General features: G+C 43.0%; 1 protein-coding gene across 21 annotated transcripts in view; it reads right to left on the bottom strand.

Annotated features, from left to right (window-relative positions):
* The window catches only part of LPIN2 (lipin 2), a 102,425-nt gene that overhangs the window by 18,117 nt on the left and 58,163 nt on the right, over positions 1 to 26,145 (bottom strand). For 20 of the 21 annotated variants that reach the window (XM_084958103.1, XM_084958098.1, XM_084958091.1 and 17 more), the window contains 6 exons: positions 22,102 to 22,302; positions 11,786 to 11,881; positions 9,662 to 9,963; positions 3,122 to 3,229; positions 2,381 to 2,504; positions 1,171 to 1,501 (listed from right to left, as the gene is read on the bottom strand). In XM_084958103.1, coding sequence (XP_084814229.1) covers positions 1,171 to 1,501; positions 2,381 to 2,504; positions 3,122 to 3,229; positions 9,662 to 9,963; positions 11,786 to 11,881; positions 22,102 to 22,293 — 1,153 coding nt within the window. In that variant the 5' untranslated portion in view covers positions 22,294 to 22,302. 21 annotated transcript variants of the gene reach the window in all.

Below are 26,145 nucleotides of genomic sequence, written 5' to 3'. Positions count from 1 at the left end.
AGGGTCATCATGTCCTGGACTAAAACCAAACAGTCACCCTGATGCGGGGTCTTCCCCCTTTGCCTTCCTGAGTACAAGGTGCAGGTGGGGGGCTTTGGGGCCGAGCAGAGAAGGAGCAGAGAAGCAGCAGGTAGGCACACGTGGACACAAACACCTGTGACAGTTACATTTTGTACTTTATTTTTTTGCCTTTTTTAAGGGCTGCACCCACAGCATATTGAAGTTCCCAGGCTAGGAGTCGAATCTGAGCTATAGCTGCCGGCCCACACCACAGCAACACAGGATCCAAACTGCATCTGTGAGCTACACCACACAGCTCATGGCAATGCCAGATTGCTGACCCACTGAGCAAGGCCAGGGATCGAACCCACATGCTCATGGATACTAGTTGGATTCGTTTCTGCTACACAACGGGAACTGGTACATTTTTTTTTTTTTTTAAATAAACTGTTTCTGAGTGACCCTGAACATCCACATCTGTAAGTATCCATAAAGTCAGTTTGTGATCATCTAACCTAAGGTGCTACCATTTTTTAAAAAGTGAGGCAGGCTTAATGTGACAATGGGTATTTTAGGTAAGGTTTTGCTCCCCTGGCATAAGGCCCAAGGCCAGTGTTCAGAGTGTGTTCTGGCTCTTACTATACCAAGTATCACTGGATAACATTATACTTTTAAATAGTAAGAATGTTCTGATGGATGTAAACTACTTTCCAAAAGTGAGAGCTGCTGAGCCAAGAGGTGGATCTCATCTTCTGTTCATTAAAGGAAACAATCAGTGAAAGAACACATACTGATAATCAGTGTTCCTTTATTCATGGCCGATATTACTGCAACAAAAGTACTTAATTTGGCCGCAACTAACCAGATATTTCAGGTGTAATTTTTCCTGTGAAGCATAATCATTGGGGATTCTTCTTCACTTAACTGACACACCTAGTCATTAAAGGGGTTGATTTCACTCACTGATTTTAATGCCTTCCTAAGTTTTTCTATAAACGCTTCCCTGGGGCCCATGCGGAACGATGGGGAAGCTATCGAAGAGCCCCCCCAGTGCATGGCGGGCCGGGTGGGGAGCACAGATGTAACAGGGCCACCCTGTATGCCTGAGACCCTGGAATAATTAACCACCTAGATTCAGAGCCGCCAAGGCCAATGCAAAACCGCCATTACCTCTCTTCTTTGAGGGAGAGTCAATTTTAGCAGCCGGTTTGGACTCTGAAGGAACCTCGGCGAATGACGGGGGCAGGGGGTGGTGGGTGTCCCAGGGAGCAGGGACCGGAGGCTCCAGAAGCTCGGCTGCAGAGGCCGCTCCGCTCCTTTGCTTCCCCGGGGCCCGGGGCCTGGGCTTCACGATCGTGCAGACGGTCTCCCCCACGGACGCATCCTTTGCCACCTCACCCAGTAGGCTGTCCTCACTGGGAATTACCCGGAAATGGGTATTTTCTGATGGAGTAATTGTAGCTGTCCTAGGATGGTGGTCAGATCGCTCTCTTTTGCTGACCTAAAAAAAGGTAAATTGTTTGAAAATTAAATTACTTCAAGGGGTTTGTTACACGCTACTGCTTAAGCTGGATGCAGATGCCCATGTTTATAACTTAGCACGAATTCACTACCTATAGTACTTTGAGTGAAATGGTTCACAAACAGTGGAGAAAACTACCTCAAACGAGAAAGTATTTGAGCACTCCTGCTCGGAACACCTCAAGGCTCTGCCAACATAATGTAAAAGCAGGCAGTCCAATCTCAGTGCAATCACATACATGAGTGAAATATGTATTTTTAGAAAACTAGAGTCTAAACATTTCTTTCTCTCAAGAAATTTTCTTTTTTTTTTTTGTATTTTTGTCTTTTTAGGGCCACACCTGTGGCATATGGAGGTTCCCAGGCTAGGGGTCTAATCGGAGCTGTTGCTGCTGGCTTATACCAGAGCCACAGCAACCCCAGATCCAAGCCGCGTCCACAACCTACACCACAGCTCACAGCAATGCTGGATCCTCAGCCCACTGAGCAAGGCCAGGGATCAAACCCTCAACCCCATGGTTCCCAGTCGGTTTCGTTTCTGCTGTGCCACAACAGGAACTCCGTCAAGAAACCTATCTTTTTAAATTCTCCTTACAAGCTGACAAAAAAGCTTTTACAAGCAATTTCCCATTTAAAATTTCAGTGGAAATTTTAGTTTCCTTTAGGTACTTTAAAAATTTTCCTGATTAAAGTGCTCAAACAGCAATCATCATTATTTACTAAATACAAACACACAAAATAACACTGGATTCCTTCCATTATAAGACAGTGCAAACAGGGGAGATGTGAACTTGGGTCCACTCATATGACCACTCGAGGGACTGCCACTGCGTGCACCCGCGAAGCTCACCACCCCTACCTTGGTGGACTCTGGGAACCCGCCCCACGTCCACTCCATGTGGGACTCGGATCTGAGCAGGCTCCCGGCTGGTTTCAATTCCAGCTCGGAGTCACTCTTCGGACATGCTGCTGGGGAGTAGGGGCTGCAAACAGAGGACAGAAATGTGATGACGACGTTAAAGTCAGGAACTCCAGTCTGGCTGAGCTTGACAGACAAAAAGAAATATAAGTTTGAATATGCCCACTTCATCTGCAGATATAAAGGCTATTCTTCCACTTGAGTTCCTTAATAATAATAAAAACGCCAACTAGCACGCACTGTGGACTTGCCTGGGTCCTTGATAACATGTATTATCCCAGTCGATTCTCACAAGAAATCAATAAGGTCATTTTACAGGAGAGGAAATACATGGAAAGATGGGTTAAATTAACTAGTACAGAGAGAAACTGAATCTGAACACGTAAGAGTGACTGCATATTTCTTCACAGTATTAACTGCAGTTATGGTTAGTAGCTGACACTGAAAAGAACTGTAGAGGATCAAATTCTATGCTGATTATACAGGTCTACACTGGCCAACTCTATGAGAATTAAGTCAGATCAAGTTTAGGAACAAAATAATTATTGAGGGGAAAGGTCCATATGCGTGTTAAAAGCACACACCGTCCCTCTACTGTATGAGACATGGAAATACCGTCCTGTTGAGTAACAAAAAAGCCCTTTAGTCCTTTCAGAAAGGGAGAATTTCAAGACTACTTACTTGTCTAAAGGGGACCAGTCTCCATCAGATAGAGGGTAGTGATCTCCTGAGTGGAAGAGCAGAGGCTCCTTATATTCTTCTTCCTTTAAGGAAGCATTTGAAGATCCTCTGTGAAGGGGGGGGGGAGGGCAGGAATAATGAGATTTAGGTCAGCTTTAAAATATTCCCCACTTATAATCAACACATCATCTAAATGGTACAAACGAGGAAAGCCAAATGATTAATAACTAACTCTCTTAAAGGGAAAACAGGAAGGAGAAGGGGTTTCACTGACGCACCTGCCACACATACTGCAGTCACCATTTAAGTATGGCACAAACAACTGGGACGGAAAAAATGTGATGAAAAATTTCTTCTGGAGTTCCCATTGTGGCTCAGCAGTAACAAACCCAACTAGTGTCTATGAGGACGCAGGTTCAATCCCTGGCCTGGCTCAGTAGGCCAGGGATCTGACGGTGCTGTGAGCCGTGGTGTATGCTGCAGATACGGCTCGGATCCCGAGTTGCTGTGGCTGTGTTGTAGGCCAGCAGCTGTAGCTCTGACTTGACCCCTAGCCTGGGAACTTCCATATGCTGCAGATTTGGCCATTAAAAAACTTAAAAAAAAAATTTCTTTTTACATCTCTTAGGGGTAATTGATTCAAATGTTACAAAAAGCAAAGTAAGGCTCTACTGCATTTCATTCAATCCTTACAACACTGAGGTAATAAAACCCTATTTCAGGTTTCCTGCTACAAACACTCCTGACTATTACAGAAAATGTCAGCAAGGAAAACAGCTGAAGACAAAAGCTACATTTCAAAAATTTAAGAATACCCTAAGGAGTTCCCCCTGTGGTGCAATGGGATTGGCGGCATCTCTGCAGCATCAGGAGGCAGGTTTAATCTGCAGCATAGCACAGTGGGTTAAAGGACTCCATGCTGTTGCAGCTGCAGTGTATATCGCAACTGAGGCTCGAATCTGATCCCTGACCAGGGAACTCTATATGCCACCGGGCGACCAAAAAAGAAAACAAAAACAAAAAACCCCAACAACCACCCCCCTCCAAGAACTCTCAACACTTAAACTCGTGGTTCACGGCCCAAGCACTGACCTGAGAACTTTCTCTAACTTACAGGATCTACATGATGTAGGGATGTGAGGAAGATGACATCAAAGTATGAGAAATGCTTTTAAAATTCATTCACAAAACCTCAGAACTACAGGAGACTGAACTAATGTTAACATAATTTTAAATAATTTACCCTTTGGTTTTCTTGAATTTGCAGAGTTTTTATACACATTTATGAGCTTTTTATAGAAAACTCCAATGTTCTACCAGGATAGATATTAAATACAGAAGGACTTAACTGTATCACTTAAAGTGCTAGACTAAAAACAGGGATAGAAACCATTTTATTAATTGTAATTTGTAATATTTTTCCTTCTTTGTATCTTAACATGCCCTGACATACAACTGTTTCTCCACACAGTTGTATTTTCTAATTTAAATTTTTATTCTAGCCTTCTTTCCCTCAGAAGGATTAAACTCCGACATACTACCTCACTGAAAGGGAAAGATCTACTCGAAAAAAGCTGAAATCCAGATAAAAATGGTCTTTTATTTTTTAATTTTTTCTTTTTATGGCCACACCTATGGCATATGGAAGTTCCCAGGTTAGGGGTCGAATAGGAACTGCAGTTGCTGGCCTACACCACAGCAATGTGGGATTTGAGCCGCAACTGTCCACAGCTTGCTGAGATGCCAGATCCTTAACCCGATGAGTGAGGCCAGGGATCGAACCTGCATTCTCATGGACACTATGTCAGGTAGGTCCTTAATCTGCTGAGCCACAAAGGGAACTCCAATAGTCTATTTTGTGAGAGAGGAAATTCAAATGGTAGAAGCAGACAGGGAAAATCAGATGCTATGGAGAGTCCTTATTTGCTAAATTTGAGAGGACAGCAGAGGGTCGATCCATTACTATTCATAAATTTGCAGTTTGAAAAGAGCAATGTAAACACATAGAACATTTTTTTTATTCCAAGTTATTTTATTTTTGGAACATATTTCACCACAGTATTAAAAAGGTAAGCCAAGAAGAGTACAGTAATGCAAACTGGATTTAACAAAATACTGAGAGAGATCAGGCACCACTAAGAACCTACAAGCCCAGGAAGGTTGGCGTGGTCTTCTCTGGGCAAATCCTGACAAAAGTAGAGCCCATTACTTTAGACCCATCAGAGTGATGGAAAAAGTTGCTGATATTGAGGTTCTCTTAAGTCCTGTGATTGATTCACTGACTAAAACAGAAGTTCTGAAAACCTGCTAGTAAGCACGTTCAAAAAGGCACACGTGCCTGAGAAGAGGCAGCCGGTGAGGCCGCCAGTGACAGGGTAACTTAAATATGTGACTAAGGGAGTGTTCAGATTGGAATGCGGAGAAAAAGCATGAACGCTGACTACATCTGTGCTGAAGCACAGGACAAAAACACACGTTCATGCTGAACAGAAGAGAATTTGCAGCAGGACAAACGGTCTCACACTGGGTCAGGGTGTGAGGGGAGGTTCAACTGGTCAAGACACATGAAGTGTGTCCAGAGCATATCAGGCTTCACAGATGCACCTCAACATCATGGCTTCAAGTTCAGCATCATTTTGGCACACAAGAATTTTTCTCACTCAAAAGCCAACAGAAGTTAGGTGACACGTAAGACCTCAAAATTCACTGAATTGCACTCTTAGATCTATGAATATTATTGTATGTAAGTTATACCTCAGTTTTTTAAAAATAGGGACAAAACCCAATAGAAAGTCAAAATAAGAAGGCTGAATTATTTACATGTGATAAGTTAGAGGGGCTAGGTGAGTTTCTGTCTATTTAAGTGGGAGCGTGTAAGAGGCAGGGCAGCTAAGTCCCAGGCCGGAGTTCATTGACTGCTGATCAAGTGCTGACCCTCAGCCTCCATGTGACTCATCGCTGAAATATGCTTTTGCATATGGGACGCTTCCCATCAAAGATACGTCACGGTAGAACAGAATGGACCCAGGCAACGTTGCTCTGTTCCCTGTGTTGGGATGCGTGTGGAGAGGCCAGGAGCCTCGGGGCCACAGGCTGACACGGCCTGAGGCCTCAGTGTGCCTGTCAGTTCCCAGAACCTGCACTTAGCTCCTAGACCTAACTCTGAGTCAGCCTGCTCTGGTGGATTAAAAGTAGAGATTCATCTCTGATGGTATCGTCCTAACTGCCACTGTTATTGCTGCTACGTATTGTAAGCAGTTCCATGAGTGGCATGTTCTGTGCATCTGCACTAAAGGCTGACACTGCTTCATCCAGCGCCAACAGTCTCTTCCTTTCCAGAGGCTGCATGTGCCCTGGTGCACTGTTTATCCACCCACCCACCCTCTGGAATGACAAACAAGGCTTCCATGCTGTTCAAGCCAGGAGCCCTCCTTCAGGAGAGACTCACCAGGTATAGTTCACAGAAAGCCTTATGCGGTTGAAAGCTCTCCAGCTTCTATCACGAAGTTTTTTGTGGCTGTACAATACCAACCAGCCTTAAAAAGTGGTTTTGGAGCTCCTGTCGTGGCTCAATGAATCCGACGTAGAACCATGGGGTTCCAGGTTTGATCCCTGGCCTCACTTAGTGGGTTGGAGATCCGGCGTTGCTGTGGGCTGTGTCGCAGACGTGACTCGGATCCTGCGTTTCTGTGGCTCTGGTGTAGGCCGGTGGCTACAGCTCTGATTAGACCCCTAGCCTGGGAACCTCCATATGCCATGGGTGAGGCCCTAGAAAAATACAAAAAAAAAAAAAAAAAAAAAGGCGGTTTCATCTTTCTTCTGCTTCCTTCCAGGAGCCTGACTTAACCTTAAGACTATTATCAATGACATTCTTGAAAAATAAGGAATTTAAAAGAATGCTATTTATATCAAGACAAAAATAAAACTGATTTTAGGTATTTTTTCAAAATTTCTCTCCTACCTGGTAGGGGCTGAGGAGAAGAAGGTATCTGAAAGCTACAAATGTGCAGTCCCAACATCACCTGTGGATCCCACAACTGCAGAAGCAGCTGACATCCTGGTCCTTTTCTCTCCGATTCTTTACTGTGCTGCTTAACATGCCATTAATACTTCTGACCCGAAATATCCTCCTCCAAATTATTCTAGAACTAGGAGCTGAGCTGGAAAGGGTCTGGCAATCCATGGAATTCAATGATCCATTTCATAGATTAGGAAAGGAAGGCCCAGAGTGACCAAGAGGCTGCTGGCCCATGTTCAGACCATCCAGTTCAGCGCATGCCTGAGCACACACCCCGCCAGGACTCTTGCCAACCAAACTAGCGTTCCTGCAGATCTAGCTGATACAGCGTTTTCACACAGTCTGGAAAAGGAGGGCATGCACTAATATTCCTGCCATGCGTTCACTTACAGCACTCATTTACAGAATGCCTTTGGAACATAATTCTTGGGCATTAAACAGGTGGCTTTTTATGTTTCAGAAATGTTTTAACTTCTTAAACCAAAGCTGCAGGTTGTTCAAGAGTTCTAAACGCTGCTCTACTGTGTGATAACAAAGGACAAGAATACTTTGGAGGCAAAAGTGTTACTTCAGTGACTTTCCTGGTAGATCTTGGAAGAATTTTAGTTGGAAAAAATATTTCTAGGAGTCAAGGTGATTAAGGGAGTATATTATAGTGCTAATCCAAATAAAGTTTACATGTATGTGTATTTCAAGTTTTCCTCAAAAGAACACATTTCCTGCCCACCTATACATTATAATTAAGCCAAAACTTTTAAAGAAACTACTGAAATCACACAATGGAAGGTATGAAAGGGTCTCTTAGTTTGTACTCCTAGGGAAGTGAACGAGAACCCCTAAGAGACTGAAAGCAGGAAGAAAAGGGTAGGAAGAATTTTTAAGAAACTGTGGTACTTTTCATTTGCTTAAAATTCTTTGGGAATCAATGATATAAAAGTAGAGCCTTCCCAGCTAGTATCCTGACACTGACAAAACAAACAAATAAAAAAACAAAAAAGCCCCCCCCCCCAATTTGTTATTCAGGATTTTAAAGTCTTTATAGGTACAGTTTACAATCCTCTATAGTCTAAAGTACTTTCTCACTACTGTCTTTTGCTGTTTGGTTCTAACAGAGGAACTCTGCCTTCAAGCAGAATGGAAATCCAGGGCTCATATGTTCAGGGTGGGGGGAGTGAGAATCACAATGCGACCACTGATGAGTTGAACAATTTCACACATTAAAGATTATTACTCAGTGTAGGAACATGTTCTGGGATTTACACTCCAGATGTTAAGATTTTAGGAAATGAGTTAACAGTTTTGCCAAAAAGGGATTATTATACTATGCTATTCACTAATAGCATAATTATTACAGTAACATTTTAAATAACAGTTTTTTTTTCCCCCTGACTTATTTAAAACAAAACCTTGGTAAATAAAACACACACTAAACTCCAAGGTTGGTATATAAAGGGTTTTCACAACTAGAGAAAGTGCTATTTCCCATCCTTCCCTATGTGCAGAGAATTCAGCAGCAGTAACTTTCCCAGGGAGCGGGGCACGAGCTCTCCTTCCAGCAGTGGAGGTGAAAGCGGACAAGGGGCTGGCATTTCCCTCATGAAGCCACCTTCCCCAAATCCCAACTCAATAAGGGTTTGGAAATTCAGGGTCACTTGTCCAGCGGTCACCAAGGAAAAGAACCAGCCCATGGACACACCTATGGCCCATCCTGTGCCAGGGCCAGCACTGAGTGGAACAGGTAGAAGACAGCCTACAAATCGTGCATGAAAAAACACATAAAACTCCTCCAAATTGTTACCTTTACACCCCAGAACTTTTTAGTTCTTCTACTGAGCTGACAAATAAGTAGTGATCAAGATTCTCGGAGTTCCTGTCGTGGTGCAGCAGAAATGAATCTGATTAGGAACCAAGAGGTTTTGGGTTCCATCCCTGGCCTTGCTCAGGGGGTTAAGGATCCAGCGTTGCCGTGAGCTGCTGGTGTAGGTCGCAGGCGCAGCTTGGATCTGGCATTGCTGTGGCTGTGGCACACGCCGGCAGCTGTAGTTCTGATTAGACCCCTAGCCTGGGAACCTGCATATGCCGCAGGTGCGGCCCTAAGAACACACACACACACACACAATTTCTCACTTCAAAACAAAAACAAAACCCTCTTTCCTCCTCAACTAACTAGGATGTTCTGATGATAAACTCAAATGAACAACCTTTAACTCAGGAATAGACAGGAAAACCAACCACTGGGAAAAGAAATGTGCCTGATGTTGCATCCGCCTGCTCAGGGGCAAGTTGCTAGCTCAGATCTTCTACGTGACTTATGATTTGCTTGGCTTTTGGAAATTTATTGGGTGAAAAGAAACACACTGCTGTGTGTACAGCAAGGACTTTTCACATAGTCTGAAGAGCTGGAGAAAGTAAAAAAGAAAGTGCCTTTCCTGCCTGATTCGTGATAAACTGTCACAAGGGGAAGAACAGGCCCAAGGTTCAGGTTGCAGACCTGGAGGACGGGAGCCCCACCCCGCGCCTACCTTATCGCCTGCAGCCCCTTGTCCTCGTCGGAGCTCAGGTCCACGCCCACGGCATCTTCAGCAGCGGGAGAAGCGGTCTGCTCTTCCTTCTTACTGTCCTGTTTGCACTTCTTCCTCCTTCGTTTCTTCTTCTTCACAGAACTGGGGGCAAAAACTGTCTCCGTTTCTAGGACGGGGGAGATGTCAGAGCTCTGAGGTGGCCTTTCATTCCCCCCTGGTTTCCCCCGAGGGCTGTCAATATCCGTAAAGAACTGATCTTCAGTAGGAATGGGTGAGGTGGCAAGGTAAGCAGGAAGTTTCTCCTTAAAGAGAACACAGAGAAATAAAAGTTGTCAAACTGTACAGCCAGTCAAAATGATGCTTTCTTGGCAGGTGGCAGAAAGAACACTTACCTAGTTCCCAAAGGTCAGAAAATTGCATTGAACCCATGGCCCTGCCCCCTTCCCTGGAGGGGACTTCACCCCCTTGTGCCCAGCTAAGCATTAGCTCACTGGGGTCCACGTCGCTGAAGCCAGTGGAGGAGCCAACAGGCCAGGACAGCATGGAGCGTGGGAAAGCTCCAACCAGAGCAGAGCCAGTAGGCTTGCTGCAGGGACGGGGTGGGGTGCCTGAGTGTTTTTCAGGGTGAGGATGGGGAGAGGTGGTGTGGTACTCCCGGGCTACGGACTATTGGGCAGCTAATAAAAGGACAAAGTTCAATCTAGAACTTCTGACTTGGAAGGGAGGTGGATGACAGTTAAATGAGAACAGGGAGAGAAACAAGAAAAGGAAATGGAAGCCAGGTGGGTTTTGGTAATGTTTGTCCCCCTTGACACTGAACTCCTGGAGAGCAGGCTGGTGTTTTATTCACAGTATGTGGCACAGAGTGGTAATTCCAGTGTTGTTGGATGAAATAAATTTTTAAAGAAAAACATGTCATGCTAAAGAAAACTGGTCAATTTGGTCTCACACAAAATAGGAAAAAAAGGCTGGAAAGCTGACACTCTTCAAGTTGACCTTGCTAAGCATAGGTTTTTTGTTTTTTGTTTTGTCTTTTGTCTTTTGGGGGCTGCACCTGTGGCATATGGAGGTTCCCAGGCTAGGGGTCAAATTGGAACTACAGCTGCCGGCCTACACCACAGCCACAGCAATGCCAGATCCAAGCCGCATCTGCGACCTACACCACAGCTCACCTTAACCCACTGAGTGAGGCCAGGGACTGAACCTGCAATATCATGGTTACTAGTTGGGTTCATTAACCACAGAGCCAAGATGGGAACTCCATAAGCATAATTTTGAAAGGAATCACCTGAACTGATCATGAGACGTGGGTAACAAACCACAGAGAACCCAGGCCTCTCACTGTATCTGCTGATTTACAGGGAGCCAAACAGCAGTACAAGTTATATCAAAAAATGCTTTATTCTTGCAATAACTCACTTATTGTTTCAATCTGCCTTTTGCCTCAGTCTGATTAGGAAAGCTTTTCTGTAGGCTGAGAAAATGCAAATAAGGTAACATAAAAACAAGGAATTAAGGTACTGGGAGGAATGCTGGTCTGTGGTCGGCGAGGGTTCTCCTTCACAGTCGCAATTTCACTGCTGCTTTACATATAAGTACTGACGCCCTGGGCTTCCAGTGTAAATGAAAAAAATGACAAACAATTTCATTCTGTTGTTGCTTATTTCTTCTTTGTGAATTTACGACATCACACTGGTAGTTCATCTTCAAAACCAAAAAACAGTAGCTCCATATCCTTAACAAATTGAAACTCACTGCTTTTACTGAGATTTTATTCTTTTCAGGGCTCGGGACGTAATGTTCCCAATGAAAACGTCAAACATGTTTCCCAAGTTTAAATGGCAAACATGTCCTGAAGAGTTACGGCTGTGATTACAGCTGGAGCTGAGTGTCCTCTGGCCGAGGTGGACACTCTACAGACGTCACCTAGGAACTTGCACTGGGCACAGGAGAACAGTGCCTCTGTCGCAAGGGGCGGGCACATCCTGCACCCTTGGCTCCTTCCTGACCACCCAGCTCTTCCACCTAAAACATAGCTTGTCTAACCTTCGGCAGTCATCCACACAAGCGCGCACGCACGGGCCTGAACACCAGTGGGTAGTGGGCTGTGACCCTACAACTTACATACTCCTCTTCAGTCTCCTCCACAAAGAAAGCTTCCCCGTTGTCCCCCAGCTTCATGTGAAGATCCACCGCATCGCCATTGATTTCTATGTCGATCTAAGAGGAGAAACAAGGTGCCACTTAGCATTAAGAGCCTCTCACTCAGGCTACACTAAGCCTAGACTTGGGGCTCCTCACCTCCTGCCCTTCACCATACAACCTGGTGGCGGAGGGGACAAGTAACCAAGGACTGAAAGAAAATGCTTTATCACCTATCTTCACAGCAAAAATTTTAAAAATACTTAATTTCCCAAATATCATAAAACTGGGGAAATGTCACTGTTAACACACACTTGAGCACTTACAGAGGTTACAACACAGCCAGGACTCACAGTTCGAGATTCAAATCAACACAAATCTCAGCAGCCACAGTATGTTAACTGAGTAACTGCACAAAGTACACATGGCACTGCCTGCTCCTCCACCCACACGTCACAACAGTCATCCCGCGGTGTCCACAAGAGACTGATTCCAGGAACCCCTGCAGACACTGAAATCCAAGCATGCTCAAGTCCCTTATATACAAAAGGGCATAGTGCTACATATAACTACAAGCATCCTCCATATACTTTACATTGTCTCTAGATTACTTATGATGCCTATTACAAGTAAATGCTACATAAATATTTGCTAGCATGCAGCAAATTCAAGTTTTGCTTTTTGGAACTTTCTGGAAAAAGTTTTTTCCAAGTATTTTTGACCCATGGTTGAATCCACAGATGCAGAACCCATAAAGGGGGCAACTGTACATAAATAACAGATGCCCATCCCATTATCTCATCACTTTTTCAGCCTGCCGGTAACTAGTCCCAGCTCACCTGTCACTCAGTTCATTCAGGCACAGAAGGCAAAAGCGTAGCTCTGTTGCTCCTGGTCTCCCAGTGATAAACATAAACCCAGGTGACATTTTATAAAATGAATGATTGAAAGAGGAAACTGGCCAAGATCAAAGTACAGTCAAGAAACAAATGGTCTAGTACTGGAAGTAAAATTCAAACTGAATGTCAGAAGTTAAAGAAGAAATAGCTGACCAAGGGGAACAGGAGACTCGGATGTGCAGCCAGAGGAACCTGGAGGTAAGCTCATCCCACAGAAGAGGAAAGCGGCCGAAATGATGGATGAGGACCCAGAGGAAAGTACCCAGGCAAAAGCTTCAAGTCAGAGCAACTCCTAGAGATGCTTCATGACATGCAAAGCTCAAAGTTGAAAAACTGGAAGTTAGTGTCAACTCAGAAGGAGTAGGGCAACTTGCAAAGGCAAAGAGAAGCTGCTTGCTCCACAGCATAGGTGTTACATCAAGAAGGCAAGCACTTTTATTATTATTTTTATTTTTTTATTTTTTGCTTTTTAGGGCCACACCTGAGACATATGAAGGCTAGGGGTCAAATCAGAGCTATAGCTGCCCGCCACAGCCACAGCCACGCCAGATCCAAGTTGCATCTGCAACCTACACCACAGCTCACGGCAACGCCGGATCCTTAACCCACTGGGGCCAGGGATCCAACCCGCAACCTCATGGTTCATAGTCAGATTCGTTTCCACTGCGCCACAAAGGGAATTCCAAGAAGGCAAGCACTTTTGAACAACTTCTGACAAGTCTTTTACAAAGAAATACGACATTTTAGTTCTCCCTGTTAAATTGCAATGTGCTAAATATCACTTTACTATTTTTCATTTTTCTATACATTTTTAACTCATAGTAAGAGTTTTTAAAGTTCTAACCATAGTTTATAAAGGTCATGAACCAATCCCAATCTCCCTCACTGACTAAGCCTCCTTCTGCAGGGTTTTGGCTTGCCCAGTTTTGTGGTCTCTACTATTATGCAAAGCGAGGCATGTTTATATATATCAAACCTAACTTAGCACTTAAAAAATAATGTGTAGGAGTTCCCGTCGTGGCGCGGTGGTTAACGAATCCGACTAGGAACCATGAGGTTGCGGGTTCGGTCCCTGCCCTTGCTCAGTGGGTTAAGGATCCGGCGTTGCCGTGAGCTGTGGTGTAGGTTGCAGACGCGGCTTGCATCCCGAGTTGCTGTGGCTGTGGTGTAGGCCGGTGGCTACAGCTCCGATTGGACCCCTAGCCTGGGAACCTCCATATGCCGCGGGAGCGGCCCAAGAAATAGCAAAAAAAAAAAAAAAAAAAAAAGTGTGTATCTGTAGTCTGTCAATAAATAATTTTATATATTTTACAATAATAAATAAATATCAATTTTTGAAACTTATGGATAACCCGTAAACTCTGGTTTTAAGCTGTTCGGGGGATATAGAAAGGTGTAATATAGCCCTAAGTCGCACAGACCATAATCTCAGTGTCCTCAGCTCTGTAGGCCCTCCTGGTGGGAACAACTGCTTGTCTGCTGAGTGGACCAATGATCCCTTTCTGACCAGAGACTGAGGCTGGTTCACATCTAGTCATAGAAGGCAGCTCCATCATTCCAGGAGCCAGGGAGAGATGGAAGAAGTAACATCCTATTTAAAGAATGTTAGTTGTCATATGTTGTCAAATGCTTGTTATAAAAACCCTATGTAGGAATACCACAACCACAATGAAGGGAAGAAGTAAACTAACCTAAGTAACTTTGAAAACTATACTGACTACAGATTTATAAGCATACAGACAAAAAAAAAAAAAAAAAAAAAAAAAAAAACTGTTAATAAATACCGTACAGCAGTTACTTTTTTAAAAATCACAGACATGTGGGATAGTAACCTTGAAACTATATTATGTGTATTCTAGGATTGAATAAATACGTAAATATACTATGGATAATGAGAGGCATGCTTCTCACTGTCAAAGAAAGAAGCTACAAATCAGGAGAACTGGGGGTGATGGGGTGGGAGGGGAGGAACTCCCGATTCTTACAGACAGATGTCATGCCGACCTGGGTGTGAGATGTACATACACAGCGCCAGCTGAGCAGACCTGGAAGCAGTTACACCTCAGACTAATGAGCACACCTAGTGACCAGATCTTTGTTCAAGATACGATTCTCCAATCCAGTAAAAGCAACCAAAGCTCCTTGGAGGAATACAAGTAATCCTGAGGCCAAGGCAGGGAAAGTAGATTTTTCTGGAATCTCATGGTGCCAGAAAGTAAGGAAATGCTCAAAAAACGATGGGAGCATTTTAAAAGGATTCGACTTGAAGGAGGTACCAATAAGCAAATCTGGGACAACCTGAGAAACTACATAAATAACGCCAGTGGATTATAACCCACAGGGTAAAGTTAATATTCAGGAGTCCATACTGATCTAAGTAAATAACTGAATAGTTAAGTAAGAAAAGCTCTTCGAGAAAGAACAACATCAGTTAATAAATGGAGCAAAAGGAATGGGAACAAAATCCCCCTCTGGGAAACACCATAGCAGTAACCCTTGCAGGCAAAGCTCGCCCACGTATGCTCGTCAAGGGCAGAAGTATGATGAGATCCCAAATATTCACATTGTCTCGTTTCTTCTCAAGTAAATTCATGGTGGAGAAGCCTCACAGACACTATTCAGCCGGTTATCATAGCTCAGATCACCGGCGATGAGACACGGCAGCATGACAAGGCACCAGGAAGAGCCCACCCCCACGCTGTGTTACTTGCCCCAAAGTGAGAACATATCCGACTAACTTGACCAGAGGGACAATCTACACTGGAACTTCTCCGTACTCTTCAGAAGTCAAGGTCATAAGGAAAGACAGAACTTAGAGAATACGGGATGAGAAGAATGATTCCCAAAACAGACAGCAGCGGAAAAACTGATAAAGTCATAGTAAGATCTCTAGCTAACAGCTTAAATGGATATTAATTTCCTGGTTCTGATAACTGTACTACGACAATGTGAGATGTGAACATGAGGGAAAGAGGTTGGATGAAGGATACATGGAAACTTTAAAAACTGCATTTACACCTACTGTACATCTAAAATTAGTTAAAAAATATGTACATCAACATCATGAAAAACAGACTGAAGAGGAGAGTAAGATGACAGGACCACTAAGCTTTCCGTACCCTGACTGTGGTGGTGGTGGCTTCATGACACATACCTTTTTTTTTTTTATTTTTTAGGGCCGCATGTGCAGCATATATATGGAAGTTTCCAGGCTAGGGGTTCCTCGGGTCTAATAAGAGCTATAGCTGCTGGCCTTCACCATAGCCACAGCCACTCCAGATCCAAGCCACATCTGCAACCTACATGACAGCTCATGGCAATGACAGATCCTTAACCACTGAGCAGGATTGAACCCACATCCTCGTGGATACCAGTCGGGTTCGTTCCTACTGAGCCACAATGGTAACTCCACATATGCTTAAACTTATCAAGTTACAGCCTTGGAATATATGCAGTTTACTGTGTTAATTTTATTAAAAAAATTTTTTTTTGTCTTTTCTGGGGCTGCACCCACAGCACATGGAGAGGTTCCCAGGCTAGGGGTCTAACCAGAGCTGTAGCCGCCGGCCTATACCACAGCCACAGCAATGCCAGATCCGAGCCACGTCTGCAACCTATACCACAGCTCATGGCAACGCCAGATCCTTAAACCCACTGAGCAAGGCCAGGGATCAAACCCGAAAGAAACCTCATGGTTCCTAGTCCGATTCGTTTACCACTGAGCCACGAAGGGAACTCCTACTGTGTTAATTTTAAAACAAAGCTATAGGAGTTCTCATCATGGCGCAGCGTAATCGAATCCAACTAGGAACCGTGAGATTGCAGGTTCCATCCCTGGTGTTGCTCAGTGGGTTATGGATCCGGTATTGCCGTGAGCTATGGCGTAGGTTGCAGACGTGGCTCGGATCTGACATTGCTGTGGCTGTGGTGTAGGCCGGCAGCTATAGCTCCATTTGGACCCCTAACCTGGGACCCTCCATGTGCCATGGGTGCAGCCCTTAAAAAAAAAGCAACCCCCCCCCCAAAAAGACCTCAAAGCTGTAAAAAAGATAACACTATAAAAGAAAATGAGAAAAAATAGGCAACCAAGAATTGAATATAAAATTTAAAATCATATATTAAAAATCTCTATGTAATTTAAGAAATGTTAGTAAAATGTTTAAACAAAAACTCATTTTTCCTTTATTTTTTAAAAGAAAGGGCTGCATAAAATAGTTTCTATAGGATAAACATTAACCCTAACACATTTCCCAGCCAGCCTTAACGCTTTACTACTGGGAATATTTACTGCTGGAAAAAAAAGCTGGGTATGACATGAACGCTAACTCCTCTAAAACAAAGTAGTACAACAAATTCCTGGGCTAATACACTTCCAGATAAGTTTTTAGATTTTTTTCATAATAAACTAGTTAAAGTCACATAAGCATCTAGAGTCACTGAAGGTTCTAAAACAGCTGTAATAATAATAGTTTCTTCCACAATCATAGGAAGAATGTTTCTAACTGAAAAAGTTATGGGAGAACTGAACAATGAAAGAAAACAAATTTTTCTTCTAGACTGTAAACAAAGGGGTCAGGGAAAAACTAAATTCATTCCAAAATGCCAAATTTTAAGTTTCTCAGGATGACTTAAACAACTAAATTTATTCAACTAGAAGTTAGACATATAATATCATTACAATAATCATTTGATTGATTTAGTATATAAAAAGTTAAGCAATTTAAAGGAAATAAAAATTATTTTATCTTTAATAAAAAATAACAGATTCAAACTTAGTATCAACCTCCAAAATTTTCATCTCTGGAGGTTATCTATTTATCCAGATGTAGCTGGGAAAATGGATTGACACTTCTTTAGGATGCAAATTCAAAGTCTGTTTTGAAACCATTTTATAAAAGCTAATGTTTTGCTTCTATTTGTAACCCTTATTTTTAGGGATCAAATACGACACTTCCTAATATGACTACTTACTTCAGTCTCTTGATCTGACTATAAAGGGAGTTTGGGTCTTTCCAAAAAGTTAATCTTAACATTAAATTGTGCCAGTAGTGAGAATACTTATAAGAATATGCAGGCCACAAAGGAAAAACACTAAAAATATTTTGAGATGGCATCAAGTTGGCATAAACACTCTCCAAGGTGATTATTTTGTGGTTTCTTATTTAAAAACTTTTTAAAAATTATAGTTTATTTACAATGCTGTGCCAATTTCTGCTGTACAGCAAAGTGATACAGTCATACATACATATACATTTCCCTTCTTACATTATCTTCCATCAGGGTCTATCTCAAGAAACTGCATATAGTTCCCTGTGCTATATACAGTAGGACCTCATTGTTTATCCGTTCTAAATTTAACGCATCTACTAACCCAAATTCCCTGTTCATCCCATTCCCTCCCCCCTTCCTCTTAGCAACCACAAGTCTGTTCTCTATATCTGAGAGTCTATTTCTGTTCTGTAGACAGGTTCATCTGTGCCATATTTTAGACTCCACATTTAAGTGATATCATGTAATATTTGTCTTTCTCTTTCTGACTTACTTCACTTAGTATGAGAATCTCTAGTTGCATCGTGTTGCTGCAAATGGCGTTGACGTTATTTTGTTCTTTTTTATGTCTGAGTAGTATTCCATTATGTATATGTACTGTATCTTCTTCTTCCTTTGGTCTTTTTAGGGCTGTACTGGTAGCATATGGAAGTTCCCAGGTTAGGGGTCAGATCAGAGCTATAGCTGCCAGCCTGTATCACAGCCACAGCAATGTGGGATCCGAGCTGCGTCTGTGACCTATACCACAGCTCAAGGCAATGTCGGATCCTTAACCCACTGAGCAAGGCCAGGGATCAAACTGCATCCTCATGGATCCTAGTTGGGTTCATTACTGCTGAGACACAATAGGAACTCCTGTACCATATCTTCTTAATCCATTCATCTGTCTATGGACATTTAGGTTGTTTCCATGTCTTGGCTATTGTGAATAGTGCTACAGTGAAGGGGTACATGTATCTTTTCGAATTACAGTGGGTTTTTTTGTTTGTTTGTTTGTTTTTTTGCTTTTTAGGGCCACACCAGCAGCATATGGAAGGTTCCAGGCTAGGGGTTCAATCGGCGCTACAGCTGCTGGCCTAAGCCACAGCCACAGCAACGAGGGATCTGAGCTGCGTCTGTGACCGACACCACAGCTCATGGCAATGCCAGATCCTTAACCCACTGAGTGAGGTCAGGGGTCGAACCCACATCCTCATGGATACTAGCTGGAAATCCCCATATGGTAGCTCTATATTTTTTTTCTGAGGAAACTCCATATTGTTCTCCATACTAACTGTACCAAACTATATTCCCACCAACAGCCTAAAGGGTTCTCTTTGCTCCACACCCCCAAGGTGATAATTTTAAAGAGGACACTCATTTTGATGTACTACTTCGAATAAACTGTTTTCTAAACACACATTTCTTTACAGCCATACTTCCTATACTATCTATGCCTTAATCTTGCTCAACATATATGACTGAGATGTTGAAAAAGAACTGGTTTCCTTTTGAGAAATACTGGCTGGAGTTCCCGTCGTGGCGCAGTGGTTAACGAATCCAACTAGGAACCATGAGGTTGCGGGTTCGGTCCCTGCCCTTGCTCAGTGGGTTAATGATCCGGCGTTGCCGTGAGCTGTGGTGTAGGTTGCAGACGCGGCTCGGATCCCGCGTTGCTGTGGCTCTGGCGTAGGCCGGTGGCTACAGCTCCGATTCAACCCCTAGCCTGGGAACCTCCATATGCCGCGGGAGCGGCCCAAGAAATAGCAACAACAACAACAAAAAGAAATACTGGCTATAGCAGATACTTGTTCCTCGCCATCCTTTGGGTATCTAGTTTCCTCTATCTCAGACCAATCTACTGTTGGTGTGGCTGCTGCCCAAACCAGGCCAGTCAATATACCCCACCCAGGCAGCCAATGACAGTCCCCAAGACCCAGTTGAAAGGAGAGGGGAGAGAGTTCTGGTAACGACTTCAAACTCTAAATAAAGCACTGATTAATTCAAATACTTCTGGACTTTAGACAGACAAATTTATTTATTTTGCCTAAGCTAGTGTGAGGAGGATTTTTGCCATCCACAATGGAAACTATCTTGCCAATACACTGGTTATTTAACTTTGATAAGTAATTAGATTATGCTCTGTGTTAAAAAATATTTAAAAATATCAAGTGCAGGTATACCATCTAAAATTAAACTCCTGAAAAAAATGGAAAAAACCCCACACAACTCCTGAGTTATGAAACACACAGTGGGCACTGCATTCTATCAAACGAGAACAAGGCAATGGCAGTGGGAAACTATACTGCATCTCTCTAACTAGAGGTTTTAAGGTAGTTATGATGTCAAGTCTACCTCATAGTGTCCCCATATTTGAAAATTGGGTTCTTAATTTAAAATCAATGAACAGTTTTCCTTAACCCAAAATGACCTAAAATAACATAATTAATCCAAATTGCCACAGTATCTCAGGGCAGACATGGTTTTGGTTTTAATGTCATAGGAAGGATATGCTTTATTCAAATAACCAAATTTCCTTCCCAAACCTTTGTGTTTCTGGGCTACCCAGGGTAAAAATAGGAAACACTACTCTTATCCTGAGTCTCATGAATAGACTTCTATTAAAAGTTAAAGTTTTGGCAATATATTTAACCCAGCGATTTACATAGCCTCATATAGAAGCTGTATTACTTTCTCAAGTAGAGGCATCAAGCATGCAGAGATCTTATCTGCCCAGTTACCATTTACAGACGCACAGATGCTTACAGACACCAGCCCACAGGTTCCATGTTGAAGGGCAAACGACTTATCCAATCTGTTGATCAAAACCTCAGATCAGGAGTTCCCGTTGTAGCTCAGTGGTTAACAAATCTGACTAGGAACCTTGAGGTTGCAGGTTCGGTCCCTGACCTTGCTCATCGGGTTAAGGATCTGGCGTTGCCGTGAGCTGTGGTATAGGTTACAGACGCGGCTTGGATCTCCTGTTGCTGTGTCCCTGGTGTAGGCCGGTGGCTACAGCTCCAATTCAACCCCTAGCCTGGGAACCTCCATATGCCATGGGAGCGGCCCAAGAAATGGCAAAAAGACAAAACAAACAAAACAAAACAAAAAAAAACAAACCTCAGATAATAACTGGTGAAGAAAAAAATGCTTTATAAGGCATTTTACAAATAGATCCTTAACACAACTAATGGGAAATTTCAGTATATAAACAATTTGTTGCTGATTCTTCCAAAGCAGATACAGTCCAAAAGTACCACGGGTTAGCGTTATCAGAAAGAAAAAATTCCAGAGAAGCTCAACTGTGGTTAAACACTGTTTTGCAATGGGAAGGTCCCAAGTCACTCAATACATCAGCACTGCTCCTGGTTTTCAAAGGGTGACTCTGAACTAAGGTCAGGCCACACAAGCCCTGCCACCCTGAAACGTGGCTCTTCAGGCACTGTCAAAATAACATACATTTAATTAAAATAGGGGAATATCTTAAGAACAAGATCAGTTACGTAAAGTGGCCAAAATCTGAAAATGGTTGTTTCCAACTTTTTCCAACTTATGACAGTGGTCCTCTAACACGTACTTCTGTGTTACAAATTGTGTGGCTCTTTCATTGTGCCTTAAAATCCTGACAAAATCTCCATATATTGCTTGGGTAGATACTGTGGGACAAGAGTTAGAAGGCAAAGAGTAATTACTGTGTACCTGCAAAGTTTTACTGTTAGCTGAGTTTTCAAACACGACTGACATCAGGTCAGATATACTAACCAACTCCCCAAGTGTCCCATAACCTGAAGGAAAGAGGATATGAAAAAAAAAAAAAGGAAAACCACACAAATACCTCTCTCTGAATGAGCTTCCTGTAAAATAAATAAAAGCTTGTAGATTTTCATTTTAGGCAGATTTGGGGACAATAAAATTCTGATTACAAATTAAGACTCTACAGCTTTGTCAAAACAAACGCAGATATGGCATTAATTTTGCTTAGATCAATGTATTCTTCAGCATGCTCATTCACAACTGGTCTGAAAGCATCACACTAAATATTTTAAAGTGCTGTATAAGGTAAAGAAACTTTTTCTAAATACACCTAACTTCCCCATTTGTAACTCTAGTTTCTGTTTTGATCTTCTGAGTTGCAACAGATAGAATCATTAAAATGATTTTCACTTTTCTTTCCCTGAGACTTCCTACAGTAGGGCTTTTTAAATTTAGAAGCAACTTCAAAAACAGTACATAAAGGCTGACTTCTCATACCATGGTCTTCAGCACTACACAGGTTTTCATGACAAAATCCAAAACAGAGGTCTCGAGAGCTCGCTGTAACGCCACCGAGCTTTTCACCCTCCTGGGGAATGGGATGCACTCTGTACTCACCACCTTCTCCTTGGACCTCAGGACCCCCAGCTTCCCGAAGCGAACGTGGAAAGGCGAGCACTGGTAGGTGCCATCCTGCTGCCGCACCACGATGACATCGATGCACCCAGACAGGGTGGCCTGGTTAATGCCCTTGTAGAGCTCCTTCACAGTGACAATCACCTGCCCGGCCAGCTGTCCCACATAATTCATGGTTTGAGACTACAAAAGACGAGAAAATTCAATGAGATGTTACCACTGAGTTTGTGGATCTAAAAACAATGACAACGAAAAAACTGTACTGATGAAGCTGCATCATTCATTTGTGCACCAGACTATGCATTGTTGTTAACCTTCACCCTGTGCCAACACGGCTGCTGCTCGTCTCCCACGTGACAACCCCAGACTGCCTCAGCATCTGAGGTGTCCCAGCCAGGCACACAGAGGTTCCCCTTCTTCTCCCATCATGGTGCATCAAGCCAGCTGCCGTTAGGAGTGTCCCCCTGCAGTTCAGAACCCACAGAGAACCTCTTAAAGAACCGAGACCACCACCACTGCGCTTCTGTGGTCAGGGACCCGGGGAACCATAGTCACTCTGACCAAGCAGCCAAACAGAAGTGACTGAAGCTCACCCCCAAGAGGTACCTGATATCACACTATTCCTGTTGGAAGATGAGTAAGTTAGATGGGTTTTCAAGAGACTTAACTGACTATGTTTCTGAGATGTGCCATATTAAATAAACAAGATGGTGGAGCTGAGCTCTAAACTACTTATAACATTACTTTGAGGAAAAATCCCTTCAGTGATTCAATACAACTCACTTGAACATATGTTCATGTTCCACAAAATTCAAAGCACAGAAAATCTTTTACTCTTGTTCCTTAACAGCAATTCACTATACAAATCAGGATCACCAGGCTGTCAGGGGTCCTCTAGAAAGAGTCAAAAAGGCAGCAAGGGTACCTGATAGGGTCCCTCCTTGCTTCATATGACCACAGGGTGGGGGGCCCATGCCCCCAACTCTTCCATTAGTTAGAAAAACAGCCCTCCTATAGCCCTAAGGTTGTCAAACTTCATTTCCAGTTGTGGATGCACCACATATTATTCATCGGACACAGGCTCTCCCAGTAGCACGTCAAAACACAACTGAGTAAAACTCAGTCTCTGGGGCTGGGGACCAAACAAGACTCCTGCCACAGCTCTGGAGGGGCCAACTTTCTCTGAACCAGACCCCTGGCAGCCTACCCTGTAGGTCACTCACCACGAGCACAGGGTCTCTTAAAACCCAGCTCATCAGGAGCTTCTGAGCTGCTTAAGTTCAAAGTCACAGGATCCGAAAAGCCCCCAGACAATACACGACATTGTCAGGGAAGCCCAAAGCTGACCTGGAAGAATGCCATCCCTGGGAAAATGGGGTCTTGCCTCACATCTGCCCACAGGGTGGCCCACCCTCTTCACAGATGAGCGGGCGCCCGCATTCCATGCCAACAATTTTCCTGCTCTTGAACACAGATGACTGTGTAATCAAGGCCCAGTAGTTTCACACCAGGAAGCAGAGCCATGACAACTGTGCCCTGAACACATTTTGAATATTTTAAAGCTAATGTTACCAAGGCCCCAAGTCCACCTACAGAGGGAATTGACTTTGAGGATGCAAACTAGCTGCAGAGCTTACTGCTAAATAAGGGAGAACAGCAGCACCCTCTATGCGGTAAATTCTAAAGCAGTTACAACTTGGTATGATTTCAGTTTTATAATAACTGATTTGAATTTGATAGTAAGGTCAAGTTAAGCACATTATCAATGCTCAATAATGACTCAGGGAAGGAATAAAGGAAAGGTCAAATGAACTATCCATAAAAGAGACTAAAAAAATAAATAGGTGGGGGTAGAAATAGCATTTTACCAGAATATTTATACCTCATATTTTTAAAAAAATTAATCTTTTTATATTGTGATAGATATGATCATTACACATTCACATACCTAGTTTAAGAAATAATACAAAGAGATCCCATGTATTCTTTAGCCAGGTTCCCCCAATGGTAACATCCCGCAAGATTCCAGCACGACATCAACACCGACTCAGTTAAGATTCAGTCATAAAGTTCTGTCCGAGTGGCCTTTTATAGTCAGGCACCTACCTCCCTTCCGTCTGCCCTCCCTCCTTAATCCCTGGCAACTACGAATCCATTCTTCATTTCTGAGACTCTTGCCATTTTTCAGGAAGTTGTGTGAACAGAACCGCACAGTATTCAAACTTTTGGGACTGCCTTTCCCACTCGCATTTCTACGGAGGATCATCCAGGTTGGTGTGTATACCAACAGTTTGTTCCTCTTTAGCGATGCCCGGTATTCCACAGCGTGGATGTGAGATAGTTTAATCATTCACTTGCTGAGAAACAGCTGAGCTATTTCAAATTTCTGGCTAATTTTGAAGAAACTGCTATAAGCATTCATGTACAGGTTTTTGTGTGAAAATAAGTCTTCAGTTGACTGGGGTAAAAGCCCACGAAGGTGACTGCTGGGCTGAATGGCATCACATGCTTCGTTTTTAGACAGTGCTACCAGACTAGCTGTACTGTTTCCCATTCCCACCAGCAATGTCTGAGCGGTCAGTGTCTGCATCCTTGCCAGCACTTGGCATGGTCACTATTTTTAATTTCAGCCACGGTGACATATATGTAGTGATACTGGTTTGAATTTGCATTTCCCTAAAGGCTAATGATGCTGAAAATTAAAATCTATTTCATAAGATGACAACTAATTTAGAGGAAAAGGGAATAAATATCTTTTTTGTTCCTTATTTTGGGGGTCATGGTGTACAACTTTTATATGTTAATAATGTCTACAAAAAGAGAAGTGAAATAAGATTTAGTCCTGAGTAGTTCATCTTTTCATTCTCTTTGGTATTTTTTAGCAACCTAGAACAGTACAGAATTTTCATATTCTATAAGTAATACATGCTCACAATACCCTTTTTGCCTGTCACAGCATGTATGTTAATCAAACAGCACCCAAGTTATCAATCTCTATATTATGCTTTGACTGATGGTAGCAGTTTTAAAATGAGTTTTGTTACAAATCTAAAACAATTCATAACAAATTATATAGGCCTTTTCTTAAAAGAAACTGAAAAATGATAACTTAAGCAACTACATTCAGCCATAAACAACAGTCTGATAAACTAAATGGGTAATAAGCTTACGCCGACTAAAGCACAGAATCCATAATTAAGTGAAACTACATCTATTCAAGATGATTTTAATTACCATGGTTAAAAGATGTGCTGTTATACAAGAAAATCTATTGTGTAAATGCCAGTTGCTAAATGTAGAAAAATACAGGCTGTCAAACTGCTGGGTTTTTTCCTCAGCAGAAAGAAAACAGCCCCTTTCATATGATGAAGGCTAGGGAAACAGAGTACAAGGAGGCCAGCTGCTCCCACCCAGGGGTGGGGTAAGGGCACCCCATCCAGGCTGGGGGGAAGAGCCAGGTTAACAGCTTCCTCTTGGAGCCAAATCTTACACCCTAACACTTTACTCCTACACCCCAGCCGAGAACGAGCCTTGGTAAAGCCCCGAGAACAAATTCAGGCCCCTCATATCAGCCTGTCCTGGTCAACGCCTGGGGAGGTGGGACTCTGAACAGAAAAGACAGATGATTAAGTAACCCACTCATGTTTAGTGGGTATCCCCACTGAAAACACTGGCTTTTGAAATAAAGGTTTAAAAATATAGTAAAACAATGTACACCTAATAAAACTATTCAACATATTTTATAATAAGTAAATGAGGAAAGAAGGGGGAATGAATTCAGGAACTTAAGACTGTCCGAAGACACATGAAAATTCAGAGAAAAAGCAAAGACAGTGAGCAACGCAGAGATGTGCACATGGAAGGAACAACATGTGACTAAAGGACATCTGCAGAGCTGCATCCCTGCCCCGAGCTTGCACGCACAAAGGAAGATACTGAAATGCATCTTCTGTTTTTGTCTTTTTAGGGCCGTACCCGAGGCATATGGAGGTGCCCAGGCTAGGGATCAAATTGGAGCTATAGCCC

Source organism: Sus scrofa, chromosome 6 (genome assembly GCF_054392235.1).
Source record: "Sus scrofa isolate SSC_HxYL_T2T_F1_AM1 chromosome 6, Sscrofa_HxYL_maternal_Yorkshire_Landrace_v2.0, whole genome shotgun sequence".
Classification (NCBI taxonomy): domain Eukaryota; kingdom Metazoa; phylum Chordata; class Mammalia; order Artiodactyla; family Suidae; genus Sus; species Sus scrofa.
The sequence above is the reverse complement of the archived record's forward strand: the minus strand, read 5'-3'. Positions and strand labels throughout refer to the sequence as shown.